The 17,311-nt window shown below is 45.7% G+C and overlaps 1 protein-coding gene across 3 annotated transcripts; it reads left to right on the forward strand.

The window, feature by feature from the left end:
- Window positions 1–9,736: 9,736 nt before the first annotated feature.
- hmga1a (high mobility group AT-hook 1a) lies at window positions 9,737–17,091 on the forward strand. Of its 3 annotated transcripts, none has more exons than XM_076167057.1 (5): window positions 9,737–9,879; window positions 10,876–10,990; window positions 12,304–12,381; window positions 13,329–13,420; window positions 13,519–14,218. In XM_076167057.1, exons 2-5 carry the CDS (start codon window positions 10,895–10,897, stop codon window positions 13,802–13,804), a joined length of 552 nt encoding a protein of 183 aa, XP_076023172.1. In that variant the 5' UTR covers window positions 9,737–9,879; window positions 10,876–10,894; the 3' UTR covers window positions 13,805–14,218. The 3 variants fall into 3 exon arrangements, with proteins under 3 accessions (XP_076023172.1, XP_076023171.1, XP_076023173.1); XM_076167056.1 differs by lacking the exon at window positions 9,737–9,879 and adding an exon at window positions 10,002–10,110; XM_076167058.1 differs by lacking the exons at window positions 9,737–9,879; window positions 13,329–13,420; window positions 13,519–14,218 and adding exons at window positions 10,003–10,110; window positions 14,225–14,281; window positions 15,018–17,091.
- Window positions 17,092–17,311: the final 220 nt, after the last annotated feature.

The raw sequence follows: 17,311 nt of genomic DNA on the forward strand, positions 1-17,311 counted from the left end.
AAGACATGCATAACCTGTGCTTCATTAAGTATTTTCACATGAATGTGATATGAGCTCTGACTCTTGTGTACCAACTTCTTTGGCTGTGTGTCCATCGTTAATTAATGTGTTCTATAGGCTCTGTTTAATGGAAAAAGAACATTTACCATCAAATCCTCCCTCATGAGAATTCCGCCGTCAAATTTCGGTCTATTTAGTATCATGATTTTAAAGCTTTATAACTCTATATGTAAAAGTCAGAGAGGCAAGGGTGTTACGTTCAATTAAAGAGAATTTAAATAGGATTTCTGAACTCCAAATAATCACAACCTCGACACCAACACAAGCAAATACACACACATTTTGTATGTTATTCAGTTTATTTGTTTTGCTGAAAATTGTAGCGTGGAGTCTAAGAAATTTACTGCCCCCAATGTTGCAATGTAAACACTGTGTTGTTTAACTTAAGGAATAAAGCAAATCAAACAATGTAATTATTTGAACTCAAACAGAAATTGAAAACACTTTTAATGCAACAAGAAAGGGATAAAACGGTGTATAAAAGTCACATTCAGGGAAATAAGTGAGATGTAAACAAAGCTATCTTCAAAATCTTCTGAGGTTTCGCACATGAAAGAGTAAACGATGCACATTGCTGTCCAAAATGGCTCAAATGTGACATATTGAGGTTGTGGCAGCTGCAACCAGCAGGGGGTGTGCGACAAGTTTGGTTTCCAGCTGTTGTTGACAAACAGAAACAGAATCAGCACACAACAGAAATGGAGATGGATGGAGAGGGTTGGATGTAGATGTGCAGCCTCCAAAGTAAAGCCTAGAGCCTGTCATCAGTGGGTGGCTCTCAGTGTAAACAGTGAGTGTGGTCCATCTCCCTTTGACCGAACCCGCCTCCAATTACTCCCTTGTCTGTCCTTTCTTCAATTCTCATTTATTACATCATCTGTGACCTTTCCGTCCAGCGTGCCTGCAGTCTGACGCCAGTGTGTGTGAGCATATCATTGATGGAAAGATGGAGGTCATTACCAGCAGTTGTTGGAGAGGACTTTAATTCCACCCAAGCCCGGGCCAGTGCCTGGGCTCGGTTTAATTACTGACTGGGTCTAATTGGCTCCTTGTATGGGCTGTGGTGCAGGCAGGATGTGACACTTAAGGCTAGACTTCCTCTGCTGTCTGCCCTTTGTGTCAGGCCCATTAACCTTTCCCTTCCACCTTGTCCTTTCCCTTTTTATGTTCAATTAAAGGCACTATTTAAATGAGCAGGAGAAGTACCACCATGAGCTTTCCTGTGGGTCTTGTTAAAGGGAATACCTCCACTTCCAAAATGCGATTTCAGGTGAGCTTTGTGTCAGAAAGTATTGATAACTTTTGGGAGTCGCTGAATGTTTGGCCTTAGTTGTGTGTGTGTGTGTGAGGAAAACATACCTACGCAGTGAATATAGATACAAAATGCTGAAAACTGTTATTATTCATGCAAATTCCAAAAGAACAATGCTGGTGAAGTAAGTTCAAATCTGCAAAGTAAAGCCACTCTTGGTGTTTGCCCTCTGGGATATTGTTGGTTAGGGTGTGTGTTGTCAGTGCTGTGTAATTAATCATGCCGCCTAACTGCATTCACTAAGCCCCTTTTGGCTAATTGGACTGCAGCTGCAGAATGGGCCAAGCTATGATTAATTCAGCAACCAGGTGGAGCTCCTCCCTGTAGCACCCCCCTACCCCGTCCTGCTTCCAGGTACCAGGGATGGATGGCTCACCCCCTCGCCAGCTTCTCCCTGAGCTCCTCCATCCCTCAGGCCAATTGACTCCAAGGGCACATTTACAAGACAGCTCTGGGGGTGACAAAGCGAGAGGAGAGAAAGTTACAACGGGATAAATTTTATCTCTGCGGTCCTTGTTCAAGATTGTGGTCCAGGCAGCACAACAGATAAAGCTATTGGCCAACCGAGGAACTGTTGTAGCAACTGACCGCCCTTTTGGCGCCTGTTGGCAGCATGACAGAGCGAATAAACATCAGAGCAGCCAAAGGTGAGGCTTCATTGTGGAGGTTTGTTGCCGTCCTCGCTTCATGGTTCCTTGTTTCATTTACTGGCTGTGCAGTGAGGCAGACCAGAGGTAACGATAGGATCTCAGGCTTGTTGGCGAGCGTTGCAACGGCGCCGAGCTATTTGACATCATGTTATCTGAGGTTACGATTGCGTCGGACCCTCGTAAAGTGAAAAGGCCCTTTTGGAGTTGGAGAAGTCACAATTACATTCCTATCATAGTCCAATTATAAAGAGAATTAAATAGATAGTTCTACCAGAAATACATGAGAATGTTGTTATTAGAACAAATACAGAAAATCCTTGAAGAGAAAGACACAAAACAAAACTCTCTTTGGCATAGGCCCCATTCTGCGGAGCGGCGTTTAGTAATCCTTAACGCCTCCTCAGTTCCTACCCTCACACAGCAGCATCTGGGCCAGAGGGGAGCAGGTGATGAAAATAGCTCCTATAGCATCGATCAGCACACTGTAGACAGCTGAGAGACGTGTTAATGAGTAGTGTTTAAATCGGTAATGCACGTGTGATTGGACACCAATTGGGAGATCGGATTGGAGTGAAGAAATGAAGGATGAGACGAATCGGGTTGGTGGAACTAAAGCTAGATGCTTCTGTTGGCAAAGGAAAAAGTAGCAGTTAATAGCTGTTGACATTATGATCCAAAAAGTCAAACTACACTCACAGTTTGAAGTTACACTGTTTTCCATTCTATAAAATCAGCCACCCATCATATAGTTCATCAGAGTCAAGCTGGAGAATGGGTGCCATAATTTATAGCAGCAGGGCCTGTGCGCTACAATCACGCCTGCTCTCACTTTAGTTTGGTCCGGGCCTGCTGGCATACCATTACCCCCAGATAACCACACTTTAATAGTTAATGTAGCTGGGGGGCCTCTTCTGCATTTCAAATCGGCCCATCCGTCTCACCCAGACCCCTACGGGTGGCAGCTCCACAGTCCATCCTCAGCAACTCTAATCATTCATCAATACGAAGCTACCTGACACCCGCTTACAGAGGACACCCAACACGGTGATGTGGTCAAGGCCAGAGACGGACATCCTGGTGTCAGACAGAGGATCTGTCAATTGATACCTCTCCAGATGCCACTATGGGACTTCCCTCCATACAACAGCTGGATCTCAGGCTCCAAACACAATCAGCTCATCCAAAAGCTCCCTGTTATCACTTTTTCTTTCAGTCTAGACACTGAACAAGGACAATGAAATGTAACGCATCGTGTGGCCCATCAAATGTTTAGATGTTGTTTCTCAAAGACGCCCCCCAACACACACACCATCCCACCCCTTAACTACACAACGACATGAGCGCTACAGTTTCATTTTCGCCAACATTTTCATTGATGTACTCCAAATGTCACTGGTCCCTCTTTTGTTTACCCAATATGTGCTGTTGCTCTGTTCAAGGGTTGAGGGCACCTTCCTTCCAATTTGCCTGCCAGAGGAATGCCAGTCAGAATGCAATCAATAAGACAAATGTCGAAGTCACTCAAACCTGCAGCTCAGTGAAGCTCCTGTTTTATAGGGGACTTTGTAAACCTTTTATCTCCAACTGTAAAGCCCCGGCTCTTATTTGTTGTTGCGGTCGTCACATCAGCACTCTGCTGAGACAATCTGCTATCTGCTCCCAACGGAAATAAAAGCAGCGATAAAACTGAGTGCAGATCGCCTCCATAAGTAAGCAGCACAGATGCATCCCAGACCAGCCGCCTCCTCCAGGGACTGCAGCTGGCAGGCAGGGAGGTGACAAGCCCAAAATGGGCAGGCGGGCCCCTTCCCTTTTGATCAATCAGGTGAGACAGAGAGGGGCTGGATGAATTCTAAAAGTCCAGATGCACCAAGGTGACTCTCATCTATTACCTGTGGGTCTCTCTGAGGATACACTCACCTATCAGAAACAGAGCTTCAGTTTCTCTCCTTAAGTTGGATTTATTCCTGACGGGGATGCGTTTAATGAAGTGGTAACATATTTCAGCAGCTTCTGTCATTTCTGCAAGACCAGGCTCTAAATCTCACTACTGAACAAGGAACATACTTGAGAATTGATAACAATTACTAAGAAAGCAGAAGGGGGCCTGCACATTTTTGTATACCTGAAAATCTGGGAAAATCATTCCCTCAAGCCTGTAGTTACGTCCACAGTGAACTATGGATGACCATTCATGTGTTAATGATTTGTTTCCATCCCTGCACAGTGAACAAACCCCAGCAAACCTGTTAAGCTTGGGCAAATTCAAGTGTGACGTCTTTGTGTGTGTGTGTGTGTGTGTGTGTGTGTGTGTGTGTGTGTGTGTGTGTGTGGGCTGAAGCAGTGTCTTTTTTCAGGGTAAGACTACCCTCTGCTGGACATGGCCACTTATGCTCCCAGGATCTCATGCCGATACACCGCCCAGGAGAGAATGACCTCCACCGACCTCAACCCCCACCCCCTTCCCCCCGTCTAGACTGTGCTCAATGCACCTCTCTCCGTCTCCCTCCCCCCTCCCTTTCTCTCGCACTCTCTCTCACTCCCTCCCTTTCTCTCTCTCTCTCTCTCTCTCTCTCTTTCTCTCTCTCTCTCTCTCTCGCTCCCCCCTCCCTCTCTCTCTCTTTGCCTTTATGACTCATATTGACCACACCTTGAGATCTTCTTACTGGATCAGGCTCAAGTGAGGTATTTTATTTTCCTGAATTATTTCTCTTATCTCTTATGTATCTTTGTAATTTATTCCCTTTCCCACCTACGGCTCCTATCGCACACCTGGCTGTTCCAGGAGAGGGAATCTATTTTGTTGTGTGGGCTGTCAAAGCCTTAAACACATTGTATGTCATATTGGGCATCACAAATGATCTTGACTTGACTTAAATTCAGTCAGTCAGTACGTTTGCGTGCACTCAATACTTGTATTTGTACTTACTGTGATTAAAGGCTAAGGGTCTTACTTACACACTTCGATCCATGCCAATTTCATTCAGACGTATATACAGTATTTGACAGGGATATTTTATTTATTATGCCATAATCACAATCAACGTTGCGAGCAGGGCTGTGTCTCGAATGATTCAGGCTACATAACTCCATAACCCGATTTGTAACCATCACCCCAAACCCTCTAAAAAATGAATTACCTTTTTGGGAATGCAGGCCAGAAAAGTCCTACATGAATCATCCTTGTAAGAAAGGAAGTGTGTGAGGGTTTTGGTGGCTTGAACGTCACTGCAGTCAGTGCAAAAGAAATACTGTTTGTGCACAAGTATGTCCACAAGATGGTGCAATTTCTCAATGATATCACACAGAGTTGACTGCATGACTCGCTTGATCTCACTCTGCCACCTATTGGTTAAAGTAGAGGACTGTACTGTGTATAAAACATGGATACACATAAACACCTCCAACATCACAGAGTAAACATCAGAATCGGGATCTTCTAAAACAATATTTCGTTTTTACTTTACTGGGTGCCCTCGGTAACTAAATACAGCAGGGCGGTGTCAATAAACTGGGAGCACTGAGTTCAAAACAAGGGCAGTTATCGGTATCTGACACATTGAAAGACATCAGATGTGAAAATATTTATAACTAATGAACAATGCTTCAAATTTGATCCATTCTTTCTCCTGTGTGAGGGTGCAGTTAAACACAATGTAATGACTCATACAAAACTCAATACACCAGTGCAAGATGAGCTAGAACTGACTCATATGTAATTGATCTCTGTAATAGATACAAATGATCCACTGGGACCCATAATCGTATTTATTTGCTCCTCCTGACCTCAGTTGGCAACGTTGTGGTTGCAGGTTTTTTATGTACTTCAAGTTGATTTTGGAGTAACTATCAATCCCAACTCTCTCACAGCCTTCTTCCAAGTTTGCACAGATGCTACCATGCCATTTATTCTGACCTGTACCCAGGCAATAAGTGGATAAAGGAGATTTACATTGCATCTGTCTTGAAAGGATTCAGCTTCCCTGAAATGTTTTGTGAAAATAAAGAGACCTTTCTTTTATTATTATTAATACTATTTCATCATTACATCTATTGTCATGAATTAAACTGTAATATTATATGGCTAAACCATCATCCCATACAATGTTTTTTTTTTATGTCTATTCATTTGTCGATTCTCTTTTTTTCCCTTTGCCAACCTTTTGCTGTCTTGAACATGAAAAGTGACATTAAAGACTGAACGCTGTGGGAGCAAGGATTTGTCCTGCTGAGGTATGATTGATTAAGTTACATCATTCCTGACAGCCTGAGGAGAGCTGCTCTCTATCTGACCCTCACCTTTGACCTCCCTTTGGAGGAACCAGCAAAGAGAGCTTCACTTGTTAACAATATTAAGGCAAATGTGTTGCAGGCTTTGAATATTTTGAAATAAAATGTCCATTGTATACACTATTTTCTGCAGTAATGTGCATATTGTAGCACAGCGTTTACTCCAGAATGGATGGTATTTCATTTATGTAATGTGAAGCATTACAATCCCCTTAATTCCAAGCTTTAGAGCAGATATTCCTTCCAATTACTTTGCAAAGCTATGTGTTATTTTGATAGAACATAAAATAAAAAATGAACAGAAAGAGAAGCATGTTGAGGCTGGTGTTGCTGATGGCTCCTTTCAATATGTTTCTGTTTTCACCCTTTGAATTTCACAGACTTGAGTCACAGTATGACTGATGCACCCTCTGGATCTGTGTCCAAAAAAGTTCAGGATGTGGAAATGAAACTATTTGAGAGAGAGAGTGGAACACTGACTCAGTGACCGGCCTGCGGAGGTGAAATTAGGTAGTGTAAGATCCCCTATAACTCCCTGCTTATAGGAGTTTCACATAAATACAGTGCCGTGTTCACTAAACAAGCAGCACGCGCTGCTTCCTGTGTTTGTGTGAGTCACATACTACTCATAAGCGCACTGAATCAGCCTGGCCCCATTCCCCGCCCCATAACCTCCATCCGCCCCCTCACAGAAGTATAAAAGACACCCACACACATATTCCCATCTCCGCCCACCTTGCTTTTCAACTGCTCCCACACTTTTCCTCTCCCCTCCCAGTGGATTTTCTCTCTCTGTCCCTCTCTGCCGCCCCTTCTCTTTTTTTCCCCTTCATCTTCAGCATAAGAGGGAGGATGTACGTGTGCACGTGCGTGTGTGTGTGTTAGTGTTAGTCATGTCCAGGCTCATCCAGGGCCAACAGCAGCACGAGCGGAGGGGGAAACCCAGGCATAGGCAGGAATAGGATGTTTTGTCCACATCTGTTAGCTGGTTTTGGCTGCAGAACTCTTGCGGTTTACACACAGCCTAAAAATGGACTGCATGAATGAGCCAGAGAGCATGCGAGAGGGAAAGACGGATGAGCATATAGGAGGAGGAAAAGGGCAGAAGGACATGTGTGGGGGAGGGTAGTGCATGCCAAAGTGGGCCAAGACCCCCCTGATGGTTAATAAGATTCTGTCTGCACCGAGCTGCTGCAGAGTTCATGAGGCAGGAGACAGCAGTGAAGAGGTCGTCTGATGTGGAAGTGTTTGTCTCCTTTCTTAGGCTTTTCTCGTTCCACGCCTTAAGATCTGGTGATCCACAAAACATTTGTTTCGTCAAGCTGTCACAAGAAGAACAATATCGCAACTTCATTAATATTAACTAAATCACTTCCATGATATTGACCTTTGAATGCATTTTTTAATGAAAATGACCATCTCAACCGGCTAATGTTATTTAGGTAACGTATTGTTACGTAATATTAATTTCCATAAAAATGTTGACGGATTTTCAGAAAGACATGTTGACACTTGTTGCAATTTAGCAACTGAGCTTTTTTACGCATGTTCTGTTCAAATCCAAACATTCGGTAAAAAACAACGACAGACAAAAGTACAAAAGAGTGGATAAATGTGTGGCACATGATTTGATACTTTTGCTTTTACTTTTACTTGCTTTTACTTTTGCTTTTTTAATACCTTTTAGTGATACTTAGGCATCGTCCTCAAAATGAAGCAAACAGAACAACTGGACTAGAAACTGCTGGATCATCTTTATTTGCTATTTCAATACTAAAAAGTGATTTATTCATTATTAGAATTGATTCTCTTGCATCTGGATCCAGACCTGCATCAGAATGCATATTGTGACAGAGAACCTAGTGGTGCCTGTTTTGTAGTAGTAGTTAAAAAAAACCTTGTGAAAATGTCCTAAAGCTGCACATGGGTCTTCATGCAGACCAAAAATGAATCATTTGTTCCTTGGCCCCAAATTTCACAGAAATCTGTTAATAAGATTTTGAGATATGCTGCCAACTAGCAGACAAACAGGCAGGCCTCTTGGCAGGGGAGATGATGACAACTGCTGCTCACTTATTGCTTTCGCTGTGACTGCACCTATTTTTTAATTTCTGTAGCCAACTGTTTATCATCACCATCAAATCTAAATAGACGACTAACATTTGTTTTGCATCATTGCTGATCTGTCACTCGTCCAGTCCCCTCTCTGGTCTCCAGGTGGTGCCAGTGGCAGAGAGGGACGACATTTCTCTTACTCCCCTGTCTCCATCCACATGCAGAGGGACTGGAAATGGCAGAGATGTGTGAGGGTGTGGGGGATGGGGCTGAAGTAGTTGGGAGAGAGTGGGGGAAGACAGAGGAAGGAAGTGAATAGAGTGAGAAATGGGGAAGGGGGGGTGGGGGGTGGCATGCCAGGCAAGCACATGCTGAGCAGAACATTGGACTCATTGAGAAAAGCACTCACCCCATTCATGCTCTATCCAATCCTCTTTTCTGGAGCTCCCTCGTTCGCTCTGCAGATCATGTACAGTAATAGTGTTCATCCGATATCTGCAGATGTGTTTCTTTGCATTACAAATATCTTAGCTGTAGCCTGACTAGAGGACAGAGGGGTGGAACACACACACACACACACACACACAGACGCCGACAAATGGCCCATTGCAACAACTCAGGGTCACTCTGCTGCATTCCCAGTATCTGTTTTCAATTGCCTGGAGGACCCATCAGCTCCAGATGGGCAGTTCATTTACATCAGCAATGCTTGTGCAAGCACCAGTAGGTGGTTTGATTTGAACACAGTGTGGAATGTTTCCATACCATTCCACGATCCTCTCCACCGCACCCACGCAACACACTGGTGTTTATCTAGCTCAGGTGTAAATCACACAAACTCTTCATACGTAAATAAACACAAAAAATAACTCAGCAAAGAAGAGCGGCTGTTACTTTAATGCACTTCATTTATCTTTCATTTCTCAAGATAAAGTTTATCAGATTATGGATTAACATCGCTGCTCTCCAGATTTTGGTATCAGATATATATTGCTGTATTCTTTCTAGTGCTTCTATCTACCATCATGCGTAAATCAAACCAACCAAAAAGCATGTGGAGACAGAAGAATTCTTAAGGCCATAATTCATCACAACACATGCTCACAAAGTGCTGGAGATGGATAAATCAGGTTATGATGTGTTGTATCCTGCAGGACACATTCATGCAGAATCAGTGGTGATCTGTGTGGGTGATGCTGGAGATCGTGGGACTGGGGGAGCGTTTGGTGGAACTTTTACGCACGCTTTTGGGTGGTTGCGAACAACCTGGAAACAAAAAAAAGGACACGGAGGAGGGTGGAGGGTGGAGGGGGGCTCTCCAGTACTGTTGGTGGCCCATTTATCATATCTCCTCCCTCCAGTGTTCCAGCTCCCATGAGGGCGGCTCTTTAAATTGCCCCTAAAACTCCTCCTGGCTGGCGCCTTTCATCCCCTTTATCTGCAGGAGACAAGTCGCACATGCTATTTATAGTACGTCGTTGGAGCAAAACTTCTCAACCCGAAACGCATAAGGTAAATACTTTTTTAAAAAAAACTCTTTTGTAGAATTAGTTTTCTTCGTTTCTTGATGCGGCGCGTTGTTTTATTTATTTTTTTCCTCTTCCAAATGTATGTAGTGGGATTTTAAAGGGGCGGGCTGTTTGTGGACCGACGAATAAAAGCTGTAGCCTATAGCTCGCTGCAAGGCTTTTAACTGGGTACAAGCTGCCTGGCTTAAAGGAAACAAGTCGTCTTATATACGAGGTGAGTGCACAGCGAAGCCGCGGTAAAGAAGTCGGACTCTGCATGGGAAGAAATGGCGAATTCTCATGCATTTGTTCCAGAATTTGGAGCACCGGGGAAAGAGGACGCTGCATGCTGTAAACGCGAAGCCGCCGTTTGTCGCTCGGCCCCGGGCTCGCGCTGTACAACACAACGCCTGAGAGTCGGCTCTTAGCTTGCATGTATGCGTGTTTGCGTGTCTATACATGTGTGTATGTTCTGTAAACGCTGTCTCACTTGTCGGTGAAGACAGGAGCTGTGACGTCTCGACGTGAGTAACCGTGGCACATTAGTAATGTGCCGGTGCCGTGTTTCCTTCCCGCGGCCCGGCGTGCTGCAGTCATGCCGGGAGAAGGTTCCGCGCTTTCAGGCCCGGACACCGGCCACAACAACAGCAACAAGCGGGGCCTTTAAACACCGTCGGGCACGCCGGGGTAGTGCGGCCTCAACACCGCCTACACAACCGGAGCGGTGTTTCATAAGCCCGGTGATGTCAGCTCCTCGTCTGTGTGGCACCGTGTTGTGTGAAATGGAGCGACCCGGAGACAGAAATAGACCCTGGAAACAAGCGCGGATTAATTGAGTTAAACGCGGTTACCGGTGTGCGCTTAGCCCGGTCACTTTTGCGTGTTTGTTTCCCAGGGTGAGTGTTGTTTTGTTGTTTTAAAAAGTGGTTGAAATTGTTTGGTTTGGTTTTTCCAAGTATCAAATGTGAAGCGGTGGTCTTGTTTCTGCCTTGCCTGTCAGGTCTGAACGCTAAACCAACATGAGCGACAAGGGGGCAGTGTCACCGAAGGAGAAGGAGGAAACGGGGAAGAGGGGGCGTGGAAGACCCCGTAAGCACCCCCAGGTAGTCCCCTCGGTAAGCACCGCCGCCTCTCTCTCTCACACTCACTCACTCACTCACTCTCTCACACACACACACACACACTTTCTGACAACTATACCATCATGTTCACCTGCTCAGACATACAAGACGGAAGGTCCGGTGAAGATGTTTATGTGCTTTTAAAATGACCTAATGTGGCTCGAAGTGACCCGGGCCAAGATAGAGGAGAGGATGTGCAGTAAGATGGAGGTGCAGGCAGGTTCGTCCTCGTTTTCTCAATTGACAGGTGTCACTTTTTCGGTTGATGGTTTTAAGTGAATTGAACGAAATGAGTCACGTTGCCTTTTGGGGATCGGTGATATGACTCATTTTATTCATCAGGAGATTGTTTTCAGTGCTGTCCAGCCCCTGAGTCACCCGAGCGATCTTCATACCCTGCGTCACCTTCATCCCTGCCCGTGCTTGTGCGCTCTCACCTGTCACAAGTTGAGGCAGTGGAGAGGCAGAGACTGGCCGAAAATCCCGTCAGGGTGAATCGGACTTTGTTTTTTACATGCGTACACATGTAGAAACTTCAGCAGGTAACAGCGGGGATGACATGACCTTGCCGTTTCAAAGTGTCTGAAAGGAATCTGGCCCGCATGACCATTTGCTCACCGCTGAGTGTAAATGTAGACACTCCCGACATGCTTCCCCGTGTCTCCATTTTGTAATCTGCCTTGTAATCAAACACCTTTCGACCTGTGACACCCCCCTTCCAAGCATCGTTTAATGGATGACATGACTGAGTTGGAGCAAAGACTGGCTGGCGTAGCTGTCATGCAGCGTGGCGCCTCTCCGTGTTGAATTGCAAGGTTGCCATGAGCTACATTTGTAAACACGCAAGAAATGCAACGAGAGAAGGGTCGGCCATAGCGAAGCTCACAATGTGGTCATTGCATGAATAAGATTCCACTTTGCTCTGTGGAATTGACAGTGATCTTAAGCGTCACCCTCCTTACACACTGGGTTTGTGTGTGTATAGCTGTTTATCTGTTTGTTGACAACTCCTCATTGGGACAGCAGCTCTTTCCATAGTTTGTTATTGTCGTTGGACCATAGCAACCTGCGGCTTTGACCACCTGTCGGCCTTTAAGCACGTGTCAGTTGTTCTGACCTTGAATGGTGAACGCTGGTAGAAGTGTCTTGCATGGAAGCCCCACGTCTGCTTTCACCGGGGTGCTCAAGCTGACTCCCGCTTTCTGTTGAGCGTAAAAAGTTACACTTCTAACACAAATACTTTGTGTCAAAAACTAATGTATTTGCTATGTCAGTGTGATGACATCTGCTCGCTGTGTCTTCATCAGGAGCCCAGTGGGTCCCCGACTCCAAAGAAGCCTAGAGGACGACCGAAAGGCAGCAAAAACAAGACGGCCAAGGGCAAAGTAAGTGGACGCCGTCTGCTTTCACACGTCATAAACCATCACGCCAAGACAGATGCTGAATAATCTGAGCGCTCTTGTGATTTTTTTCTACACATGTCATCGCTTGCAACCGTTTTTCTTACCCCCCCCCCTGCTAACAACATCCGCTTAAAGGATGTTGTGCCTTTACTTGTGATTTAATGGTTCCTCTTCTGGTGTCAGAAACGCATTCCACTTCCTGTCCTCCAGCTTCCTGCAGCTTGTCATGCACAGTGTGGTGCAGGTGCAGAGGCTGCAAGACTGTTTCCAAGCTGACACTAAGCACCCCTCCGCCCCCACCCAGCACACAGCCCTAGTTCTTCTCTGCCTGTCGTCTCCATAGCAACAACTGATTTCTCCTTCGCCTCGGCCCTCCGGCTCCCCCGTGTGCGCTGCCTTCGGCGCTGTGCATGCGAGAGGACGAGGGTAAACACGCACATGATGCAGGTTTATAAGTGCGGCGGCGAGTTTGTATCTCACTCGGTTCCACCAGCTGTCTCTGAGCCTTGGACCAGGTGGCCAGCGAACTGGAGTGCCCTGTGTGCAGTTCCTGTCGGCCTTCCAGATAATGGCCAATGAACCCAATGCCCCCTTTACACCCGGCGCACTGCAGACGTAGCACTGCCATCTGCAGGCCGGAAGAGGCAGCTTGTAAATATGAATTGTTTACACCAGAGATAAGGGAACAAGTGAACCGCTCACTTGTTGTAGGGAAGCGACTAAATATTCTGAACCCCACAACCTGCTGGCAGGTTTGGAAGGCAAGCTTCCTGTAAAAGAAAATCGCCAAAAAGACAACTTCAATGATCCAAAACATCCAAATCTGTGCGTAAAATAGTGATATTTTGTTTAATTGTTTAAAATATTGCCCAAAATAGATGGTTTGCATGGTCCAGACCCTTTTAAACATAAAATTCTGCGCTCCTCAGCGCAACTGCGAAGCCTTGAATGGTATGGCTGAGACCAACAATAACGAGACAAAAACTCAGCCAATCTTCCATGCGGATCCATGCGAGGCCATGTGAGTATAATTCAGCAAATTATCATGTATTTCTAAAACAAATCTAGTCGTTTATACATTTAGAATTATAAAATGGCAATATTATTAACAATTTTTAGATCTGATGATGACCAGAGCAGATCATCCACATTTGCTCCACTATCCAATTCACCCTCACCTGCTTCCCCGGCCTCGCCTTTCACACCGGCGCCATGGACCTGCATGCCCGTGGCTATAAACCCCAGTGCGGGCCGGTCCAAAAAGGCTACAGACGGAAGGCTGTCCTGTGTCCGCTGTGGGAAAAAGAGCGCATGGAAATGCAGAAAGTGCGACGTGGCTCTGTGCCTGATTGTAGACAGGAACTGCTTCTTGGACTGGCACGACTGCGGCGTCGCTGCAATGTGAAAGTCGACGTGTAGAGAAACCTGTTAATAGTTCAAAACGTTTTAGAGGTTGTAAAATTGTACATAGTTCCAATATGTATAGCAGGTGAAGCCCCCGTTGTTTCTTAGTGTTAACATGTGTTGGCACCTGGAAAAAATGTGTATATGTGTTAATATATACATTCAATAGTTTACATTTTTGTAAAATAAACTATCAAGAAAATTCTACTTCTGTTTCTTCTTTTCTGAGTTATGATGTAACCTTTACTGCACAAGGCATTTTTGAGTTCTCTCTTCTAGCCACAACCGTTTCCATGCAGGTGCAGTGAAAACTGAACTGAAACTTGTGAGGGTTGACCTGGCGACCTCTGGATTCCTCGAGCACGCCGCAGGGTCACCCGGTCGTAACTCTAACCTCTGCTTCTCCCGCTTCAACCTACAGAAGGCACCAGCCGCCGCACCTGCAACGGGGAATCGCCGAGGAAGACCCAAGAAGGAGGTGAGAGCTCCTGCACACACACACAAACCCAATGCTCACTGTCAATGCTCACATTTGTTCAACCGTATTGAATTATGATCGGTATGACTATCTAGAGGGAAATTGCATTTTCCTAATTCCCTGGCGTGACCCCCCCTTCCTGCCGGATGAGTCACATTTACTCATCGCAGGCTATTTTGGTCGTTACGAGGTTCCAATCTGGTCACGTTACCGGACCTCGGCGACGGTCCAAAACCTGCTCTATTGAGCGCAGACCCTTCTGGAAGTGAAAGGACACTGGGCCGCCTTCAGCCGTGTGTGTATGTGTGTTTTTCCCTTGAGGAGGAGAAGTTGCGGTCTTGTAGTAGCACTCAGTCATGTGAGGGCGTGTGTACTCCAAGAAGGGCCTGGATCGCATTAGTCACAGAAAAGCCTGGCCCAAAGTTACCCTCATAACCAGGGCCTTGTTTTTATGAATGAATGTGCGAGCAGAGGAGGGGTCTGTAGTGAGTTCAGGGAGGAAGGGCAGCAAAGCGGCGTGAGTCACCACCGTGTGAATCACCGCTCACTACCAATGGCTCACCAGTTCCCTACGGGCATTCTTCATGCCACAGTGATTTGTCAAGCGGGATAAACACTTTTTAATGTTTGTGTTTTGGGGGGGGGTAAGGATATGGGAACTCAACGCCTAAGACGTGAGTCACAGGCGCTCGTACACGAGATCTTGACCGGCTGTGCATTTTTTTTCTGCTCGCAGGAGAAGGAAGAGAAGGCATCCCAGGAATCGTCCGAGGAGGAGGAAGACGAGGAAGAGGAGGACCAGTAAAATCACGACGCATGCTACCTCTCTCAACATAACTGACTTACTGTTAAACAGAACTGGGCTGTATCTCCAACACCAGTGCCACCACATGACCACTGTTCACAACAGACCCCCCCTCCCCTCCCTGGGGGGTTCCTCACACAGTACATAGATCTCTCATGCAACAGCACTGGATTAAACGACGGACCTTGCTCAAGTATATATATCAGATTTTACATGAAAGGTAACAACCCTCTTCTCTACGTGTCATGTTATCACAAGTCTTTTATACTGGACAAAAAGCTCCACGGAGCCCGGACGGTTTCGTTTTCCCCTGCCTGAAAGACGCATCTGTAGGACGTTCTCTCTCCGCTTAACGTGACCTTATTCGTTGTACCTGCATCTGAGATGGTAGGACGTATAGATGATTTTTCTCCCATGTTTTGTACTGGACAAAGGTGAATTTTACCTAATAACTTGCTGTTTTTATTTGTGTGTGTGTGTGTGTGTGTGTGTGAAGTGATTAACCTTTATCCTTTGCATCATGTAATAGACGGAGGCAGGCGAGCTCCAGCGTTCATGGCGAGAACAGGCGACCGAGCGGTAGGCGAGTTTAGTCCGCGTCCGATGAAAGGCGCCCGGCGGTAGGGAAGAGGCGTTCTATCCGCCGCCTCATCCTCCTCCTCCAGGAGACGCTCGCTTTAGTTCTCAGGCCTCTTCAGAGTTCATAGTGGGGAAGATGTAAAGTGTTAGTAATCAGACTTACTGTTTTATGTTCCTCTGGGTTACATACATCAGATAAAAACAAAACATGAGTGTGCTGCTCTTCGGTATGTTTAATAATACTCGAGTCTTTTTTTTTTTTTTTTTATTCCGGTAACTTTGTGTTTCATGGACGGGGCTGGTGCGCCGTTCAAGGCCCATAGTCCGGCGTCGTCCTCTCCAGTGAGCTTTACGCGTGTCACATCTGGGCAAATGCCGTCTTGTCTCACGGTTTCCTCGGTCCCGTCCTAAGTCCTCGCTCCGGTCTTCACGGTCCAAGCGAGGAGACCCGGGAGCGTCGCTGCTGTCCAACGGGGGGGCTGTACGTTCTTCATTCCGTAGCTCTCAGTGCGTCACATAGCTTAGTCCTCCTGTCATCACTTAGTGCGGTTAATACAACTTATTTGTCTTTATATTCTTTCAGAGGATGTTGTAGGCTGTCTGCTACAGGAAAAGTTTGTTTATTGTTTTTCTCGTGCATTTCTAAGTGTCAGGGAACCCTCGCTCACAGTCCAATTACTGGGTTTTTCCACACACCCAAGCTGCTACAACCTCAGTTACAAAAACCCGGAAAAACTGCAAACGGGCAGAAACAGGCCCGGAGTTTCATACCTCACTCAACCGCTTATACAGTGTAACTGCATTTTTAAACTAAACTGGTTTCTGTTTTTTCAGTGTAACCTCCAGCTGCCGTCTTTACATCTGTAATTGTTGTTTTGTTTCTTTGTAACCTGACTGTAACAAGGGTCTCTTTTTCTACGAGGCCCAGCGTGTGTGTGCGCGCGCGCTTGGCCGGTTCATAGACGGAGCTCGGCAGACCGGTTGTTCAATGTGTGAAGCAAGTCAGGGAGACCTGTCAGCTCGACGACTGTGTTCGCTGACTGTGGTAGATTAGCAGGTGTGTGTTGATCTTTTTAAGAATTCTTCTGGTGCACTGAAATGTTTGGTTTGGATTTTTTTTTCTCCATGGACAAAATGTTTGTTTGCGACAAAGACTGGGCGCTCTTTCCACCTCACTCTTCTGTTGACTGCCACCCTCCTTCCCTTACAACTCATTTCTCATGTCTTTCACATCAACTGCTCGGACAATGTTGGTCTCATTCTTTCATCCATCTGCATCTGTTCATATACACTTTAAACTCAACAGGATGGGATCATTCTTTTTAAATGTACACCGTATATAAATGTACAATGTCTATATTTCTATGGTGCCCTACGATTTGTATTGGGAAATGGTCAATAAAGAAAATAATTTTTTCCTTGTCAATTTTCAAGTCTCTTTGAGAAGTTGGTATGCTGTGTTAAGTTAGGCAGGGTTTTACACTGAAAGTACAAGTCGCATGTGAAAATGTATACTGCTTAACCCTCGTAGTGTCCTTGGGGTCATATTGACCCCAAGGACCTTGGGGTCATATTGACCCCAAGGACCAAGGACAATTGACCCCAAGGACACTACAATACTAATACTACAATACTAAAAAAGTAGA

The sequence above is a fragment of the Genypterus blacodes genome, unplaced genomic scaffold, assembly GCF_046128005.1.
Source record: "Genypterus blacodes isolate CSIRO-AG114 ecotype Tasmania unplaced genomic scaffold, CSIRO-AGI_Gbla_v1 ptg000156l_1, whole genome shotgun sequence".
NCBI classification, from domain to species: domain Eukaryota; kingdom Metazoa; phylum Chordata; class Actinopteri; order Ophidiiformes; family Ophidiidae; genus Genypterus; species Genypterus blacodes.